The sequence below is a fragment of the Phascolarctos cinereus genome, unplaced genomic scaffold (genome assembly GCF_003287225.1).
Source record: "Phascolarctos cinereus isolate Bilbo 61053 unplaced genomic scaffold, phaCin_HiC Scaffold_2;HRSCAF=192, whole genome shotgun sequence".
Classification (NCBI taxonomy): Eukaryota; Metazoa; Chordata; class Mammalia; order Diprotodontia; family Phascolarctidae; genus Phascolarctos; species Phascolarctos cinereus.
Genome location: NW_027555625.1, coordinates 335,097,189 through 335,115,789, shown reverse-complemented (window position 1 = coordinate 335,115,789; position 18,601 = coordinate 335,097,189). Strand labels below are relative to the sequence as shown.

General features: G+C 38.3%; 2 protein-coding genes across 12 annotated transcripts in view; one reads left to right on the top strand and one right to left on the bottom strand.

Moving 5' to 3' along the window:
* BRMS1L (BRMS1 like transcriptional repressor) overlaps positions 1-4,655 on the bottom strand; it is a 161,523-nt gene extending 156,868 nt beyond the window's left edge. For 2 of the 3 annotated variants that reach the window (XM_020991374.2, XM_020991377.2), the window contains exon 1: positions 4,403-4,655. The gene's annotated coding sequence lies outside the window, so the exon portion shown is untranslated. The remainder of the gene's footprint in view (positions 1-4,402) is intronic. The other variant, XM_020991375.2, reaches the window with a different exon arrangement.
* Positions 4,656-4,754: 99 nt separating this feature from the next.
* Positions 4,755-18,601, top strand: part of RALGAPA1 (Ral GTPase activating protein catalytic subunit alpha 1) — a 318,940-nt gene continuing 305,093 nt past the window's right edge. For all 9 annotated transcript variants that reach the window (XM_020991372.2, XM_078150316.1, XM_020991370.2 and 6 more), the window contains exon 1: positions 4,755-5,300. In XM_020991372.2, the coding sequence (XP_020847031.1) occupies positions 5,195-5,300 (106 nt within the window). In that variant the 5' untranslated portion in view covers positions 4,755-5,194. The remainder of the gene's footprint in view (positions 5,301-18,601) is intronic.

Below are 18,601 nucleotides of genomic sequence, written 5' to 3'. Positions count from 1 at the left end.
GACTATGACCATATGAAAAATATAATAGAAGTAGCTCACATGTAATTGAGAGAACCAAACCAATTCAATTTTGTATCACTGCTGACATTTTATGCAACTGGTGGAGCCAAGTCTCATTTTCCTGAGCGAAATTTAGTTTTCCTGTAAGTGATGTGAATTTGGAGGAGTCATTCATTATTGTGCCACTAACTGTTTTGCAGAATGCAGGTGGATGCAGCGAGAGTCCTCAAACTCTGGCAAGTCCCTAAATCTAAAAATAATAACACTAAAAGTAGTAACTGTACTTTCCTATAAAAACCTTTGTAAATCTCTCTTCAGTGTCCTTGTGCCTACTGAGGGGCCTTGGACCTGATTTGTCCTGCAATTGTATGCCTTGCTAATAAATTGTATAGTTTGACTTTGTTTCCTCTGTTATTCTAAAATTATCCATGACAGTTTTTGGCAAGCCAGCCAGAAGGGTCCTTAGGGGGCAGCTAGGTGGCGAGGTAGAGTGCCAACCCAGAAGTCAGGAGGACCTGAGTTCAAATCCAGCTCAGACACATAACACTTACTAGCTGTGTGACTCTGGGCAAGTCACTTAACCCCAATTCCCTCACAAAAAAAATAAAAAACCAAAAGACTCCTTAGGATACTCTTGCTGATTTTCTAAATTTTCTAAAATTATTTATAATAGTTATGTATATATGTATATGTGTGTGTGTGTATATATATGTATATATATATACACACACACACACACACACACATATAAATGTGTGTATAAATAATCACTATTGCATTCTGAGTGTTCATTTGAACTGAATTTGGAAGCAGAGGCCCCTCAGGGCTAATTCATATATTTTGAGTATACCTTGGCAGATTGACTCCCAGATCCTTTATGTATATTATAGTTATTTTGAATGGGACTTCTCCCTAGGTTATTTTCTCCTGGTTTTTGTTATTGCAATTATTAATATGATTGATTTTTGTGGATTTTGTATCCTTCTATTTTACCGAATCTATTGTCTTATTTTCTTTGCTGATTCTCTGGGGTTTTTAAAATAAACTATCATGTCATCAGAGACAGTCTCATCTCATCCTTGTCTATGTCTGTGTTTTTAGATTATTTTCTCTTTTTTTTGGGGGGGGGGGTTAGGCAATGAGGTTAAGTGACTTGCCCAGAGTCATACAACTAGTAAGTGTTCTGTGTCTGAAGCCGGATTTGAACCCAGGTCTTCCTGAATCCAGGGCCGGTGCTCTATCCACTGTGCCACCTAGCTGCCCCTGTTTTTAGATTCTTTATGGTCTTACTGCTAGCCTAAGATTATGTCAAATAACAAAGGAAAGGGCCTATCCTCACTTTACTCCTGTCCAAATATATCTTTTCAACTTGATCTCTGTCCAGAGCTATAGTCATATCTTTCCAATTACCAACATCTTACATTCAACATGCTTAAAACGGAACTTACAATATTTCCGCCAAAACTCACTTCTTCCCCTACCTTCTCTATTTCTGACGATGGCATATCACTGTTCTCACAGTCAGTCAAATGAGTTTGGATTTATTTTTGCCTCTCCCCTCTCCCTCATCCCACATATCCAAATTATTTGCCAAGTCTAGCCAATTAAACCCTCCTCTGTTCACGTGATCACAGGATCAAAGGTTTAGAGCTACAAAGAACCTTAGAGGTCACCCAGTACATCTTTCTCATTTTACAGATGAGGAATCTGAGGCTTAGAGAGGTTAAGTAACAAGATTATATAGGTGTTTAACAGCCAAAGTTGAGATTCAGATTCAATTTGGATATGATTCTGGATCCAGTGATCTTTCCATTGCATTATGTTCTTTCCTTTCCACTACAGCTACCCTAATTCTGTCCTTATCATTTCTCACTCACACAAGTCTCCTAATTTCCTGCTCCTAGTATCTCTCCTTTCCAGCCCACCCTTCACATAGATGCCAAAGTAATTTCTCTAAAGCACTATTCTGATCTTACCTTTCCTTTACTCAAAAACTTTCAAAGATTTCTCATTGTCTATCTAGTAACATTTATCTTCCTTAACCTGTAACACAAGGCCTCCTACAATTTTATTTCAAAGTATTTGCCAGTTTTATTTCATAGTACCCCTTTTCCTGAATACTTAATATTGTTGTTCAGTTGTGTCTGATTTTTCGTGACCCAATTTGGGGTTTTCTTAGCAAAGATACTTAAGTGCTGTGCCATTTCCCTTTCCAGATGAGAAAACTGAAGCAAACAGGGTTAAGTGACTTGCCTAGGGTCACACAGCTGGTAAGCAAGCCTCGAAGGCCTAACTAGAACTCAGGTCTTCCTGACTCCAGGACCGGTGCTCTATCCACTTCACCACCTAGGGGTCCAATAATGTTCCAGCCCAAATGTACTGCACAATACAACTAGTTCTGTCTTCCTTTGTCCTGTATTTACAGCCCATGGTTGAAATGGAATCCCCGACACCTCAACTCCACTTGCTGAAATCCCTGGAGTCCTTCAAAGCACAACTTCGGTGCTGCTTCCTCCAAGATTTCTTTCTTGATTTCCACCTAGCCAAGAATATTTTCTCCCATCATAAATGCTATTTATTATAGTATTTTAACTGCAGTTTTTTGTACTTATTATAATATGCCTTGTATCACTGCTATCTGTGTATATTATTCTCTGCTTCCTGCCCCATGAAATTATAAATTCCTCCTGTCTTATTTCACTTTTTTAGCTCTAGTGTCCCTTCTTTTAATGTTCTACTCCGATGTCTAATAATGATAGAGTGGTCACCCTGGTCTCTCAAAGGTTATGCCAGTAGAGGGTAAAAGGCTTTGAGTACAGCCAAGACAGCAGACTATCATCTCACTGGACCAGCTTCTGACTATAAACTGAGATGAATGTTATTACCATTAGTTTGGCCAGTAGATTTCCCAATTTTTTGACAACTGAACTTATCTCCTAAGGCAAGGAGCTGCAATTTGTGCTAGTGGAGTGAGTTCATATTAATGAAATCACAGAGCTGTTGAAGTATTGAAGTACGGCATATGCCCAGCATCTGGCACACTGACTCAAATGTCTGTTTAACTGCATGATCATAAACTGAATTATAATTAGTCAATACACATTATTAAGCACCCACAATATCTCAGACACTATACTAAGCAATGGGGATACAAAGAAAGCCAAAAGACAGTCCTTGCTTTCAGGAAGCTTACAGTCTAATGAAAGGAGACAATATGCAAACACGCTATGTACAAACAAGCTATATGCTGGATAAATAGAAAACAATCATAAGGAGGAAGGTATTAGAATTAAGGATTAGGAAAGGCTGTTGATAGAAAATGATATTTTAGTTGAGATTTGAAGGAAGCCAGGAGGCAGAGATGAAGATGTGGGGGAGAGTCAGTGAAAATGCTGGGAGGTAGGAGTTGGAGTGTCTTGGTTGAAGAGCAGCAAGATGGTCAGAGTATCCTGGATCAAAGAGTATGTGTCAGGGGTAAGAAGACTTAAGGGTTATGGGTTAAGAAGGGTTTTGAAAGACCAAGGATTTTATGTTTGAACTTGGAAGGGAGACTGAAGTTTATTGAGCTGGGGGTGTGTGTGTGAAAATGGTGGACCTTTGCTTTAGGAAAATCACTTGGGTGCCTGAGTGGAGGATAGATTGGAGTGGGGAGAACCTTGAGGTAGGCTGACACCAACCAGCAGTCTATTACAATAGGACAAAGGAAAGGAAATGAGCACCTTCACTAGAGTGGCAGCAGTGTGTGGAGAGAAGATATCAGAAGTACTGAAGAAAGAAGTTACAAGGGTGAAATCAATAGGCCTTTACAACAGATTGGATACGGGGGATGAGAGAGAAAGGAGTCAAGGATGATAGTTCTAGGTGGAAAGCTGGAGGGACTGGTAGGATGGTAGGGCCCTTGGGAATAGGGAAAGTGTAGGGTGGGGGTGAGGGAATTAATGAGTTCAGTTTTGACAGTTTTCTCTTCTGTAAAATGTGAAGGCAGCACGAGAAGCAGCTGTGGTATAGTGGACAGAGTGGTGAACTTGGAGTCACAAAGACCTGGGTTCACACTACCTCAGTCAACTACCTATTAGCTGTGTGGCCCTGGGCATGTCACTTAATTGACATCTGCCTCAGTTTCCTCATCTGTAAAATGATGGGCTTGGACAAGGTAGACCATATAATTTTTAAATACCTTTTCACTATCAAATTTCTATAGCTCTGGCAGCATGATTATGACTTGTATTTTTAACCAAGTTCAATATAGTGTATTCTAAAAATGTTCAAAATAATTGTGAACTTTGAAAAAAAATCCTCATTCTGAGCAACATAGATTTGTAAACCTTACTCTATAAATCTTCAGAAAATGAAAGGCCTGCTCAATCAATATTCTTTGATTTGACATCCAGTACATACTCACATTCTGTTCTGAGGTTTTGAAGAGTAATCTTTTGCCAAGACAGCATGAAGACAGTGCAGGGATTATCCCTAAAAATGTACCTACTATTAATGGTCAGCAGGCAGCACTGAGAAGGGGATATTTATCTTCCAGTACTATCTTTGTTTCTTCTTTGGCTGACCACACTACCACATAAAACCAAATATGGGGAAAAGGCCGATATGACCTCACGCAGGCATGACGTAAGAGATCAGTGACGACAGAAGGCTGTTGCCATGGGCACCATTTGCCACCGACGGCAGAGTCGTGAAACCCTTCCGCAGCTCTTAGTTTCCAGTTTTGGCGCTGCCTGGTGGGCGGTGCCGAAGAAGCTTTTAACCTTTAGGTGGCCCTAGAGAGAGCGGAGGGAGGGCTGCTGTGGCTGCGGACCTCCACCTCCGCCTCCGCCCCTCTGGGTCTGGGCCTTCTCCCCACCCCAAGAGCACCGCTGCCCCTAGCCTGAGGCGGGGAACTGCGGTAGCTGAGGAAGACAGGGCCTCGGAGGAGGAGCGGGCGCGGGATTAGCCGCGGCTCAGTCCCGGCTCCCTAGATTCGTTCAGGGCCTGGAGGCAGGATCCGCCATATTGGAGCCGGTGTCGGCGGTGTCTCGGGCCTGCGGCGGGAGGCCGGAGGAGGCGGAGGCCGCGGACGCAGCCTCAGCCCGAAGAGTTTGACTTTTCAGGGGCCCCCGAACCCACCGCCGTGAATGAGCTACTGACGCGTTGTCTCTTCCCGCCCCACTCCCTCCACTTTCCGCTGCCGGGACAGGGCGGGATGTTCTCCAAGAAGCCGCACGGGGACGTCAGGAAGTCCACTCAGAAGGTGCTGGACACCAAGAAGGACGCACTGACCCGGCTAAAGCACCTGCGCATCGTGATAGGTGAGGGAGCACGGGGCGCCGCGACCCCAGGGCCGGACCCCGGCTCGCCGTCCCCCGCCCCTCCCCTCCCTTCCCCGTGGAATCTCTTCGGTGTTAACCTGGCCCCGGCGCCCCGGGAGAGGTGGGGGTGGGGCGGGGTATTTCCCCTGGGAAATATGGAGGAGGGGATGTTGCTCATTTTGAGGAGGGAAGACTTGGCAAAGACAGAAGTTAAGTGGAGCATTAATATCAGGTGGTATTTGGAGTGCCTTGCAGGGCCTAAAGCATTTTTGGGGTTGACTATGTTGATTACTTTTGTAAAGTAATACATCATCTTGGAGACTAAACGTCTGGACTACTTTAGGGGATTCGGATGTTTACCAAATGTTTACCAGATGTTCTGACTGCTGTCATTTCCGTACAAGGGAGACGAAATACTAAAATAACCTTTTACTCCTCTAAGACAGTAATTATCCTTTTATCTTCCATTTTAAGCTTCTTGACTGAGGAGGATCGCAGAGGAGGTCAGCTGCATATATATCTTTCTGATAAGTGGGTGACCCATAGTTTTATTGTGAAGGGGCTCCTTCCAAGGCTGTTAATTCTGGGGCACCTTATTTCACATCACCCTTAGCATTTAGAAGGAAAACTGTCATTCCTTTCGGAAAACGAGACCTGCAGTCCGAAAGAAGTTTGCTGCTTTGCGTTAATGAGATGTTTTAGGAATTTTTGTGTCAGGTTTTTGTTTATTTTAAATTAGGTGGGTTATTTGTCCTCCTACATTACCTTTGTTAATGCTGGAGCAATAAACGGGGACATCACCTTGTGTTTTGTGTACAGGGTTAAATCAAGACTTCTAAGTGTTTGGCTTGACGGTATTTGACCCAGTTTTTGAAAATACGATTTACTAGTACGATACGAACAATACAATACTTACTGCTAAAGTAGAGTTAAACCCCACATTCGAGGTAGCAGTTTTGTCCTTCGTTATTATAGTGAGGTTTAAAATAGTGAGAATTTTAGTGGCCAATTAATAATTGAATAAGCAGTTTTTACAGGGATAGGTGATAATTTGTACTTGAAATCTGAGTCCTAGAAAGCTTTCAAGATGGAAATGTAAAGGAGACGTCAAACACTTTTTTAAGGCAATTGGGGTTAAGTGACTTGCCCAGGGTCACACAGCTACTACACTACGTGTCAAGTGTTTGGTCTGAGGTCACATTTGAACTCAGGTCCTCCTGACTTAAGAACCGGTGCTCTACACTGCACCACCTAGCTGCCCCCAAACACTTTATTAATGTTAAAGCTGTATATATAGATGTACGGAGGGAAGGCAGTGTGGTAATAGTGTCTAGACCACCAGACTTGTTGTCAAGACCTGTGTTCAAATCTTGCCGTGATACTGTTTAGCTGTATGGTATTGGGGAAATGGTTTAATTGCTGTCCTAGCATCAGTTTCCTTATTTATAAACTAGGATCATGATTTTGGGAAGATCAAATGAAACAATGAGTATCCTTCAAACCTTAAGGTGCATTCTGAGTGTCAGTGTTTATTATGAAAGTTGTTATTTTTAATAAAACAAATTCAGTTCAGACTGAATCTGTTTCCTTTCGTGTAGAAGTATCTTGTTTTTTTGCCTATGAATGAATATTTTGGAGAAAAGATTTGAGTGATGTGGTAGAGAGCAAAATAAATGGTTAAATATAAGAAGAAATTTATATCATACATTGGTAACTTAGGAGATTGGTTCTTACTAGGGGCAAGGTGAACCAAACAGGTGTGTATAGTTTTGGAATAGTGATTTCTGTAACACTTCTCATTACAGTGAGTGACAGCATTATTAAGCTTTACTTAGTTAACTGCCTCAGTTCTGTAGTGTGATAGAAGACAGGTCAATTATTTAATGTAACTAAGACCATAGTTAGGAATCATTTAAATATATTTTGTGTTGAAGGTCTAGTTTGTTTTTTTAAATAAAAACTTCAGTTTCCTTTGTTAAACTGGCTATTTTTAAAAAATGGAATCTATGTTAGAGAATATGGTAAAAGATGTTTCGTATTTTGAATATCTGTAAATGGAAAAATATTGTTTATTTGATCCTCTTGCCTTATAGGAGTCTACACTGATAAATTCCAATCATTTGAGTAAAATGTAGGGTTCTAAAAGTGGCCCTGCAAAGTGTAATACTTTGGTCCTAAAATATTTATAGTATTAATAGGATATATAGATAGATAAATATATAGATATATGGCCTTTTTTTTTTTGGCTGTGAGGCAGTTGGGGTTAAGTGACTTGCCCAGGGTCACAACAGCTAGTAAGCATCAAGTGTCTGGTTTGAGACCAGAGTTGAACTGACTCCGGGGCAGGTGCTCTATCCACTGCACCACTTAGCTTCCCCCAATATATGGCCATTCTTAAAGTGTTTCCCATTTTCAAACTTTTGGAATTGTTTCTTGTGGCAGTCTTTGTGAAATGTAATTAGTCTGATACCCAAAATAAGGCCTAAAAATTCTTGTAACTTGAACTTTCCATAGTTAGTTTCTATAAATTTGCAAGGTGGATATAGATTTGAGTAGCTACTACATTGAGCTACTTAGAGAAGAAAAAATAGTTTTGAAATTTGATTTGCCATTTTCTATTACTGTCCTTTTTATTCACTCGTTCATGAAAAAAAAAGTTTACTTCCATATAGTCTTTTCAGACTGAATAGTATAATACCAAATAAAAATACATTCAGAGGGAAGGGATATTATTTATTTATTTAATGCATCATTTGAAATCCCCATAGGGTTTTCTGATCTCAGCACTATTTTTGAAACTTGTTCATTTAAATGACACACTTGGAGATAAGTTTTCCAATTTCATGAGACCACAGTTAGTATCAGACGAAGATCTAATGTAATTATTGCTCCTGGATCTTGTCCCTACTATAGGAAAACATTTGATAGAATTTACAGAAGTTGTCTTTGGAAGAGTAATAGGCTTAGGACTGTTGTGTTCTAGGTTAATGTTATTGCAGGTGAATTATTTTTACCGGTTGGAAACTAGAGTTGTTTTAAGCTCAAAACAAAGACCTTTCGGTTTCTTTGTGTTTATTTCTCTTAAATTTTTTTTAAAATATTGGATCTGAATGCATCTTCCTTTAAAATGCTTATGGTAAAAATTTTAATCCTCATTTTAAAAATGCTGATTTAGTTAGAAAGACTTTAATTCATATTGTTGTTTAAGTAGAATATGATTTTTTTTTAATAGTTTAGATAGTGGAGTAAAGAGCTTGGAAGAGATCTTATTTTATAGATGATAAAACTAAAGACCTAGAGAAGTTAAAGGGCTTACCACCTTTATGACCATGGGCAAGAGTTAGAGCTGGGATTGGAATCCAGATTTTCTGACTCTTGGCTCTGACTTTGAGTCGTTTTGACTCCTCAGCTCCACTTTCTGAGGTGTCCCTTCTCCTTATTAGGCCCAACCCTCTCTATGTGTACCTTCTGTCTTCTGCAGCAAATTATCCTCACTTTCTCATCTTCAACCCCTCCCCATCTGTTGGCTCCTTCCCTGCTGCCTCCATGTATGTCTATGTCTCCTCTACCCTTAAAAATCCTTACTTGACCCTTCCTCACTAGCTGACTTTCTGTATCCCTCCTTTTTATGATTAAATTTCCTGAGAAGGCCATCTACACTCTTCTGTTGCCTCTTTTAAACCTTCTGCAGTCTAGCTTCCAACATTCTCATTCAACCAAAACTGTTCTCTACAGATTACCAGTGATCTCTTAATTGCCAAATCTGATGACCTTTCATTTTGGATAATTTTTCTTTTCCTAGATATTCTCTCCTCTTAAGGTTTTTGTGACACCGATCTCTCTTCTTTGGCCTAATCTTTTTTAATCTTCTTTGCTAGCTCTTTGTCTGTGTTATACTCACTAACTATATAGGGCTTTGGGGCCCTATTTTTTTTTCCCTTTGCCTCTATACTATTTCATTTGGTGATTTCTATTTTCCATGTCAGTTATCGTTTTTCTTCTGATAATTCTTAGATCTATTTGTCTAGCCCTATACTTTCTCCTGAGGAATGGTCTGTGTTTGCTGCCTGCCTCTTTGACCCCTTGAATTGTCTATCCTGGAAGTATTTCAAACTCAGCATATCCAAGTCATCTTCTCCCCTCTGCTCTTATTAAAAACTAAGGGGAAAAAGTCTTTTAACAAATAAACATAGTCAAATGAAATTAATCCATACTGTCTATGTATCCAAAAAGGTATGTCTGTTTTTGTACCTTGAGTATCACTTCTTATCAGGGGGTGCAGTAACATGCCTCATGTCCTCTAGAGAAATGGGTGGTCATTACATTGATATGAGTTCTTCTTATGTTGTTGTCTTATGTTACGATGTTGTTGTCCATATATCAATTGTGTGTCTTACTATGCTTCTGTCAGTTCATACTCCCCAGGATTCTCTAAAATTCTTTTGTCATACAGCAAAATAATATTCTGTTACTTTGATATACTACTGTTGTGCTAGCCATTTCCAATTTCCATTTAGACTCTAGTTCTTTTCTTTTTTACCCTTTTAATCACTCCTTTTCAGGATCAGGAAGTTTGTTTTAGTTGCTCTACTACCTCTCCACTATTGTCTTCCCTCTTAAGTGCTCCATCAATCTCTGCTTATTTAACTGTTGATATTTTTGTATTTCTCCATCAGATTCTGTGTTCAGCTCTTTGCTTGTTTCAGATAAGAGTTTAGTTTATATGTCTTCTTCTTTACCCTTTTCTTCCTATTGTATATCTTCTCACACATCAGTTATGAGAACTAGCAAATTCTACACTCTTTTTCCCCCTTTGTACACTACTGTATTACTTTACCTTTCCTTCCCTTTCCTCTTTTAACACCCTCAGAACAGAACCAATTCACTGCTGTTTTCTTATTAACTCACTCAGGGTTCTGAAGGGACACTTTTTTCTTTTTCTCCTACTAGAATGTTAGCACTGCATCATCATATAGCTCTTTCCAGTTACTCAAATAAACTTACCTTAGAAAGGTAAACTAGAAGTTTCTGTTGATTCATATATTTGCATTTTTCACCTATTCAACTCTGGTTTTTCATCAGAAATTCTTGAAAGTCATCTATTCCATTAAAAGTCCATTTTTTTTCCTTCTATAAGATTAGATTTGACTTTTCACAGTAAATTACAACCCTGTATTGGTTGAAAGGCTCTTTCACCTTTTGGAATATTGTATTTTAATATCTCTCATTTATGATAGAAGCCACCTGGTCTTGTGTGATGCTTACTGGTTCCTTGGTATTTGAACTTGCAGTATTTTTTATTTGGTGTTGGAGCTCTGGATTTTGGCTATGACATTTCTGTGACTTTTCCTTTTAGAGTTTCTTTTAAGAGAGGATCAATGGATTCTTCTTACCTTTACTTTGTCCCCTATGTCTAATAACTCTGGGCAGTTTTCATTTATGATTTCTTAATAGACAGTCCCTATGCTTTTTTTTTTAATCATGGCTTCCAGGAGTCCATTATTCTTAAATTATCTCTTTGACCAGTTTTTTTACCACTCACGTTTAAATTTCAGACAACTGACATTGTCTTCTCTTTTTTTAATCTTTTGATTTTGTTCTAATATTTCTTACTGTCCCATGTTAAGTCTTGTATGGTTTGGAGGGTGTCCATTTCTTGGGTAAATTTAGATTATCCCTTTTTATTCTAAGCTATTTGCTCTCCTAATTCGTCACTCTATGACAGTTCTTTGACAGTTGTCATTTTTTCCTCAAGTCTCTGCTTGCAATTCTTGTGAAGTTACTGTCTCTTTTTTGGTAATTTTTTATAATAGCACCTACCCCCCCAAGGTTATTGGAAGGATCAAATAGAATAAAATTTGTAAGACTCATAACACAGTGCTTAGCACTTAGTAGGCCCTTAATGAATGTGTGTTGCCTTCCCTTTCCCCTTGGCAAAACTCAGCCTTGGATTATCCCCATTACTGGCCTTCTACATTCCTTATTATCTTTGGTTTACTTATTTCTTCAGCTTTAGCTTTTGAATTTGAGGTTTGTGTCAGTGATTGACTCTGCCCCATGTTATGCATTTGGGTAGGATCACCACCAATCTTTGTATCAGTGGTTGTACTTTCACTAACAGCCCCATCTCTCTCTCTCTCCAGTTCATTAGTCAAGATAGGAGTGTTGGAATGCTTCTTATTTCCCCCTTGCTGTTTTCAGGCTTTGCCTTCACAGGCATCACTCGATAAGCTTTCTTTCTTTGATTTTATTCAATCCATATTTATCATTCTATTAGTCTTCCAGACACTCTTTCTCCTTCCTTCCTCAAAGAGTTCATAGTCTGACTGGTCCATAGTCATTCTTCCACAACTTCTGTCATTTTATACCAGGGGACTTTGAACAAACATTTATATCCCCTCAAATATCTTACCCTCCCATTTCTTTAACTTAATTATTCCCATGAACTAATTTGCTCCTCTGCTCCTACAGCTACATTCAAAGCTACCCAGTGTCAAAAGCTAAATTGTCATCCTTGAACCCTTCACTCTCTCTTTCCCCTACTTTATTCATTCTGTTGTCAAGTCCCATTGTTTTCTACCTGCCTAACATCTCTCTTATACGAATCTTCCTCTGTCCACTTCTCTCCTCTGGTACTGCAACCACTGTGGTATACCTCATGACCTCACGTGGACAGTTATTGCAAGTAGCCTTCTGGTTGCTGTCCCTGCCTCAAGACTTTACCCACTCCAATATAACCTCCACTCAGCTGTCAAATCAGTCTTCTTCTGATCAAGTCTGATCAGATTGCACTTGTGCGTACACACACACACACACACACACACACACACACACACACCCTCACACCCTCTACACACACCTATGTATCTCTTCAGTAAGGGGCTCCTTGTCACCTCTAATTTCAACCTTTCCCATCTTCTTACCCCTTCCACATTCTGTGTGATCTAGTGATACTGGTTTTCTTTCTGTTACACATGACAGTATGTCTTCTGACTCTGAATATTTTCACTGGCTGTTCCCCATGCCTAGCATTCTTTCTTTCCTCATTTCTGCCTCCTGGTTTCCTTGGCTCTCTTCAAGTCCTAGTTAAAGTCTTTCTTTAAGAAGCCTTTCCCAGTCCTCCTTAATCTTACTGCTTTACCTTTAAAAGACTTTCACCAATTTATGCTGTATAGATATTATTTTTACATAGGTGTTTCCATGTTGTCCCCCCCATTAGATTGAGAGCAAGGACTGTTTTTTTATCCTCAAAGCTTAGTATAGTTCCTGACACATAGTAAGTACTTAATAAGTAAATACTAGTTGATTATCCAGAATAGGGGTCAGCAAACTAAACATTTTAGGCTTTGTGGGCCAAGAGGCACAATTGAGGCTATGTAGGTACATATATAACAAGAGATAAAACAATTTCCACAATTTTTTTAATTAATGAAATTCAGAACATAATAATTGAATGTAATTTTTTTAGTAATATAGTTCTGCTGATGAAAATAATGTAATTTTTTTCAGGATAACATTTTAATTAATTGGGGTTCAGAATTAGCTTTCCCAGTCATCAAAATTGATGGCAGGTCTTTATCTGTTAATGCTGATCTGTATTGAGATTTTATGTAATCATCTTTGAAACGTGTGTTTTCACATAAAGACTGCCTTTTCAGTGTTGCTGTTACAGTATGAATTGTTCTCTTTGTTTTGCTCACTTCACTTTGCATCAGTTCACATGTCTTCCCAGATTTATCTGAAACCATCTCTTTCATTGTTTCTCACAGTACATTAGTATTCTGATACATTTATTTGCCATGACTAGATAAGGATTACCAAGTACTGATGTCAGTCCTTGTTGATATGATTTTGTTTGAACATATTCATTGCTTGGAAGACAATTGTAGAATTCTATTGTAGTCTTTTCTTGATATTTTCCTTTTAGTAGTTATTAGGTTGCAGGTTGGTAGAAGCTTCTCTATGGTAGTGTAAGTTTTGCATGCAAGTGATGTTTTACTTTGTAATTTTAGTTTGAATTTATTAAGGAATGTTACCAAGGTTGCAGTAAAACCTAATTTCCATAGCTATGCAGTGTCTGATAATAGTAGTTGAGGACAGTTTTTCTCATTCAGAAAAAATTTCAATCTCAGCTCAGAGCTAAAAAAAAAATAATAATTTTTTTTCTAATTTCTTGTTTTGTCATAATGGTTATACACTGGTAATTTAAAAAAAGTAAAATTGCGGTACATGATGGCAGTCGAAACATTGCCAAGTTATAACTCTGTCACTGCAGTTTGTAGTGTTTTGAGCAGCAGTAGGAAGAAATCAGCATGCCCAACAGTCTCTGTAGTTGTAAAATGAAGGTAGTCCACAGACAATGCATAAATGAATGAGTGTGTCTTTGTTCCAATAAAACTTTATTTATGGATAGTAAAATATATATATTTCATATAATTTGCATGTGTCACAAAATATTATTCTTTTGGTTTTTTCCCCCAACCTTTTAAAAATGGAAAAACTGATCTTAGCCCAATGGCCACAGGAAAACCAGGCACTGTCTTGGATTTGGCTCAAGGACCTTAGTTTGCTGATCCCAGAAGGGTCTAGAGAGGATCACCTAGCTGGATGACTTCTTGACTGAGTTCAACACTCTGTCTACTACACTATCCTGCTTTTAAACTCTTAGACTTTTAACAAGACAGAAAGAAATGAGATGAACAACAGATAAGCGCAGCAGATAATTTTTTTTGGTCTCCTTCTAGACTTGTCTGAATAGTGTAAAAATAATATCAATAGCTCAAATAGTTTTAACATTTGAAGTTTTCTTTATAAACTTTACGAGCTTTATAAACATCTTATTGGATCCTCACAACAACCTTTTGAAATATAGTAATTATTAATCATACTTTACAAAGGAAGAAAAATTTTTGAGGCTCAGAGAATTTGTGTGAATTGTTGAGGTTATACTATTAGTAGGCCTTTGAAGTAGAATTTGAATTCAACCCTCTAGACTATATAGATCTAGCACTGTATTCACCACATTGTTTTGGTGCATTACAGTAATGTGCTGCAATTTATTTAGCCATTCTACAATTGTTAGACATATAGGTTGTTTTTAAATTTTTTTGCTATTATAGAGTAACTATGAATATTTTTCTTTAGATGAGTTTTTTCTTTTTACTGTTTTTCTTGTGTTTATAAGTCCTAATAGATTATTATTTTAACATTTGGATGTTTTGTAAGGTGATCCCAGATTGTCACATCATTCCTCAGATACTTTTACTATTAACATTATTTTTTATGAAAAACTTGATGTCTCTATTAAGAAATGAATGTGAAAGTTGAGAAATTGCATTTCACTTAGATATGTTACCTCTTATTCTTCTTCTGACCCTTTCTCAGATGAATCGTAAGATCATGATGATACTTTTCTTAAATATCTTTTTTGTCATTTAATTCACTGTCTTGTATTACTGTCCCCTCTTCTTCCTTCCCTTGCCCCCCACTTACTTAAGCCTCTCTATATTCCTGCAGAGATTAGGACAGTCTTATAAGCTTACCATTTTGATTTAGCATTATCCAGTCAGCCAGACTTGGTCTGAAAATAAATTGTGATCTTTCTAGGTACAGTGTCTTAGAACTGGCATGTATAACCTTATGGTTGAGACATGTTTTCATTAGGGCAGTGCCTATTTCTATCTAAGCAATGCCTGTTTCTGTGAATAGCTTTCAGCTTCCTTCCATCTGCTCAGTTAACCTGAGTTCTGAATTACCTTGTCAGAATTTCGGTGAGCTGAGAGCAGTAACCAGATAAAGAGTTGGGGGAGTAGAAACTGTTAGTATGGGTACTTTTATAGTAGCATTAGTTAAAAGCTTCAGAAATAGGCCCTGATAGATGTCAAGCAGGGCTAAGGAAAAATGGGTCAAATACCAAAGACAGAGAGGATGGAGCTGTTTGGAGCCACAGAAGTCCCAGAAGTTTAAAAGTTTGAATGAATCACATTGCATTTTTGCAATTTGTCATTTTCTTTTGTACTTTTTGTATACTGAAAGGTTTCAAGTCCATATGGGTCCAAGGGAAACCATGTTTTTGTATTAACAGTCATTGATAAAATACTTAAATTTCTTTCACTCCCTAGCCATCTTCTCAGTATTTGCTTTGTTTCTTAGACGGGAGATTGTTCATGCCTTGGGGATTTCATCTTTATTATCTCATTTCTTCTTTCATCTCCAGAATTTTTGCCTAGGTGGCCCTGAAGAACTGGATGTTAGTAACTGTCCCACCTGGCCAACTATTTTAGGCTGACTCACCTAGCTATCCTTCACTTTCTGTTTCTCAGGAAGCAAGGTTGTACTTTGGAAAGCGCTGGATCAGGAGTCAGCAAGAACTGAGTTTATAATTTCAGGGGGAAAATATATCATACACACACACATACACTCACGCACAATCATAGAAGTAAACCAAAATATGTCATACACACATACACACACACAATTATAGAAGTAAACCAAAATTATATTCTACGCGAAGTAAGAAGATATATTACATTTGTTTCTTTACTTATTCTAAGAATTATTTGACAAAAAATACATAGTTTGAACTGGTTGATAAAGATATTATACAAACTCAGCTCCTGGCTAGCCCCATTACTTGGGGTACCTCTTTGAGGCCAGATACCAGTGCATCTGTCACAGCCTTAGGAAGAGAAAAGGCCTTCAAAGTGCTTGAGCAGTCTTAGCACTGAGGGTTTTGCAGTGGAATCATGCAATCAAATACTGTCCTGGGAAGAAGGAAATCTGTCATTTGAGGGAGACCTGAGCCATTTTCTCAGGTCTATGGAGCTCTTTCAAGGGGCAGAGACCTCAAGCCCTCGGTGACTGCCTCAGGAGTCAGAGCTACAAAAGTCAATCAGAATATTACTTAAAAGTAGTCCATGTTTTCTATGGATAAGTTTTTTTTGGAGGTTAGATCTAAGAAATTGCCAGATTGGAGAGATGTCCCCCTTTGTAGGGCGTCACTGATTTGCCACTGACATGGGTTCTGGAAGGTAGAATATCTGATCTTGGTAATCAGATGGTGAAGCAGGGCCAAATTCCTTGTCCTGAGATGGGACAAGACCAGGGAGTGTTGGAACCAGCTTAAACTGGCAGAGCCGATGGTTAAATTTTCATTGTGACAATTTCTAACTCAGGAATCAATAAAGGCTACAAATCAAGGCTTGTTTTGTTGATTGTCTACACTTAAAGAAAGTGATAGGAAAAATACAGTTAAACTTAAAAGCGTGTCCTGTGTACATTTTTTCCCCCCAGCAAACTAACTGGTTGTTAAATATTTACTAGCCCCTCTAGGTAAAAGAGGACCAGTTTTCCAGTTGTTACTATACAGGATTTGTGGGCATGAAGATCATTGCTGGGCAAAAGTAGATCTCCAAATTAAATACCTTCATTTCATTCTCCTCATATGACACAATCTCAAGGCCTTTACCGTTCTGTCCAGTTTATTGATGTCCTTCTTAATATATAAGATCTCAGTTTGACACAGCACTCTAGATGTAGTCTGATAAGGGCAAAATAAAGTGAGATTATCACTTCCTAGTTTTGCACACTGCACCTCACTCAGTGAAGTGTTTTAAAAAAAAGGCCCAAAACATTTAGCAGGAAACTCCAGTGCCTCCCTATGACCTTCAGGATCAAATATAAAACCCTGTGTTTGGCATTCAGAGTCCTTCATAACCTGACCTTCTCTCTAAACCCTGCCTTCCCTGTCTTTTTATATCTGATGCCCTATTTGCCTTCTAAAGTTCTTCAAATCACCTAGCCCCTTTTCATCTTTCCAGATTTCTTACCTTTTCCTTCACATACTCTGTAATCCACTGGCCTCTTTGTTATTCCTTGAACAAGACACTCCAGTTCCTGACTGGGAATTTTCTATGCTAGAGTCCTGTCTCATTTCTGTTCCTGGCTTCCTTCAGGTCCCAGCTAAAATCCTGTCTTCTACAGGAAGTGTTTCCTGGTCTCTCTTAGTTCTAGTGATTTCTTTCTGTTGATTATTTCCAGGTTATCCAGCATATAGATTGTTTGTTCGTAGTTATTTGCATGTTGTCATCTTTTTTTTTTTTTTTTTGGCTTTTAGGCAATTGGGGTTAAGTGACTTGCCCAAGGTCACATAGCTAGTAAATGTCAAGTGTTGGGTCTGAGGCCGGATTTGAACTCGGGTCCTCCTGACTTCAGGGCCGGTGCTCTATCCACTGTGCCACCTAGCTGCCCCTGCCTGTTGTCTTCTTCATTAGACTGTGACCTCCTTGAAAACAGAGGCTGCCTATTTTTTTTTTTGTATTGTCAATGCTTTAGCACAGTGCCTAGCTTGCTCAATAAATGTTTACTGTTACCACATTGTTGACTTGTGTGGAACTTGTAGTCAACTAAAACCCTTAGTAAATCTTTTTCAGACAGACTTTAGTTTTGCTTTTCTTTTCCAGTTTTTACTTTTGAACCCAAGTGTAAAACTTTACATATGTCCCTAGTAAATTTCATCATATTAGTTTTGCTTAAGTATTTTCTAGCTTGTTAAATTATTTTGGATCCTGTCTCTATCATCCAATGTGTATGAATGCTTTCTCTGAGTTATGCTTCATTTAACTTGATAGCCTTTCCCTTTATCAAAGTCATTGAGAAAAATGTGAAATAGCACAAAGCCAAACACAGGTCCTTGTAGACCCACTGGACACTTTCTGCCAGGTTGTCACTGAGCCATTAATGGCTACTGACTATTCAGCATTTCTGAATGTACCTAATTGTACTGTTATCATTTATATTTCTCCTTTTTTTTCTCTAGAAGACTAGCATGAGAAAGTTTGTTAAATCATTTGCTAAAATTTAGTATTGAAATGTGTATGTCTGTGTGTGTATTTCATTGCTATGATCTGCCACTGTAGTAGTACTGTCAGAAAGTTTGATAACTTGTTCTTATGAAGCCATTCTGGTTCCTTGTGATTACCTGTTCTAGTGAACTTCACTATCATCTCTTTAATATACATTCTAAAATTTTGCTAGAAATCAAAGTCAAGTTTATTAGTATATAGCAGTTTTTTTTTTGATTGGGGCAAAATTTGATCTATTTATGGTACCTGTGTAGTACTATAGGGTCTTTCAAATATCACTTGTAACACCTGTGTAGTACTATAGGGTCTTTCAAATATCACTTATAATAACTAAATGGTGTGTTTTTTCTTTTTAGTACTTTTTTAAAAACTTTTTTAGTACTTTTTTTTTAGTACTTTTTAGTACTCTTTTTAGTACTCCTGGGGTGTAGTTCATTT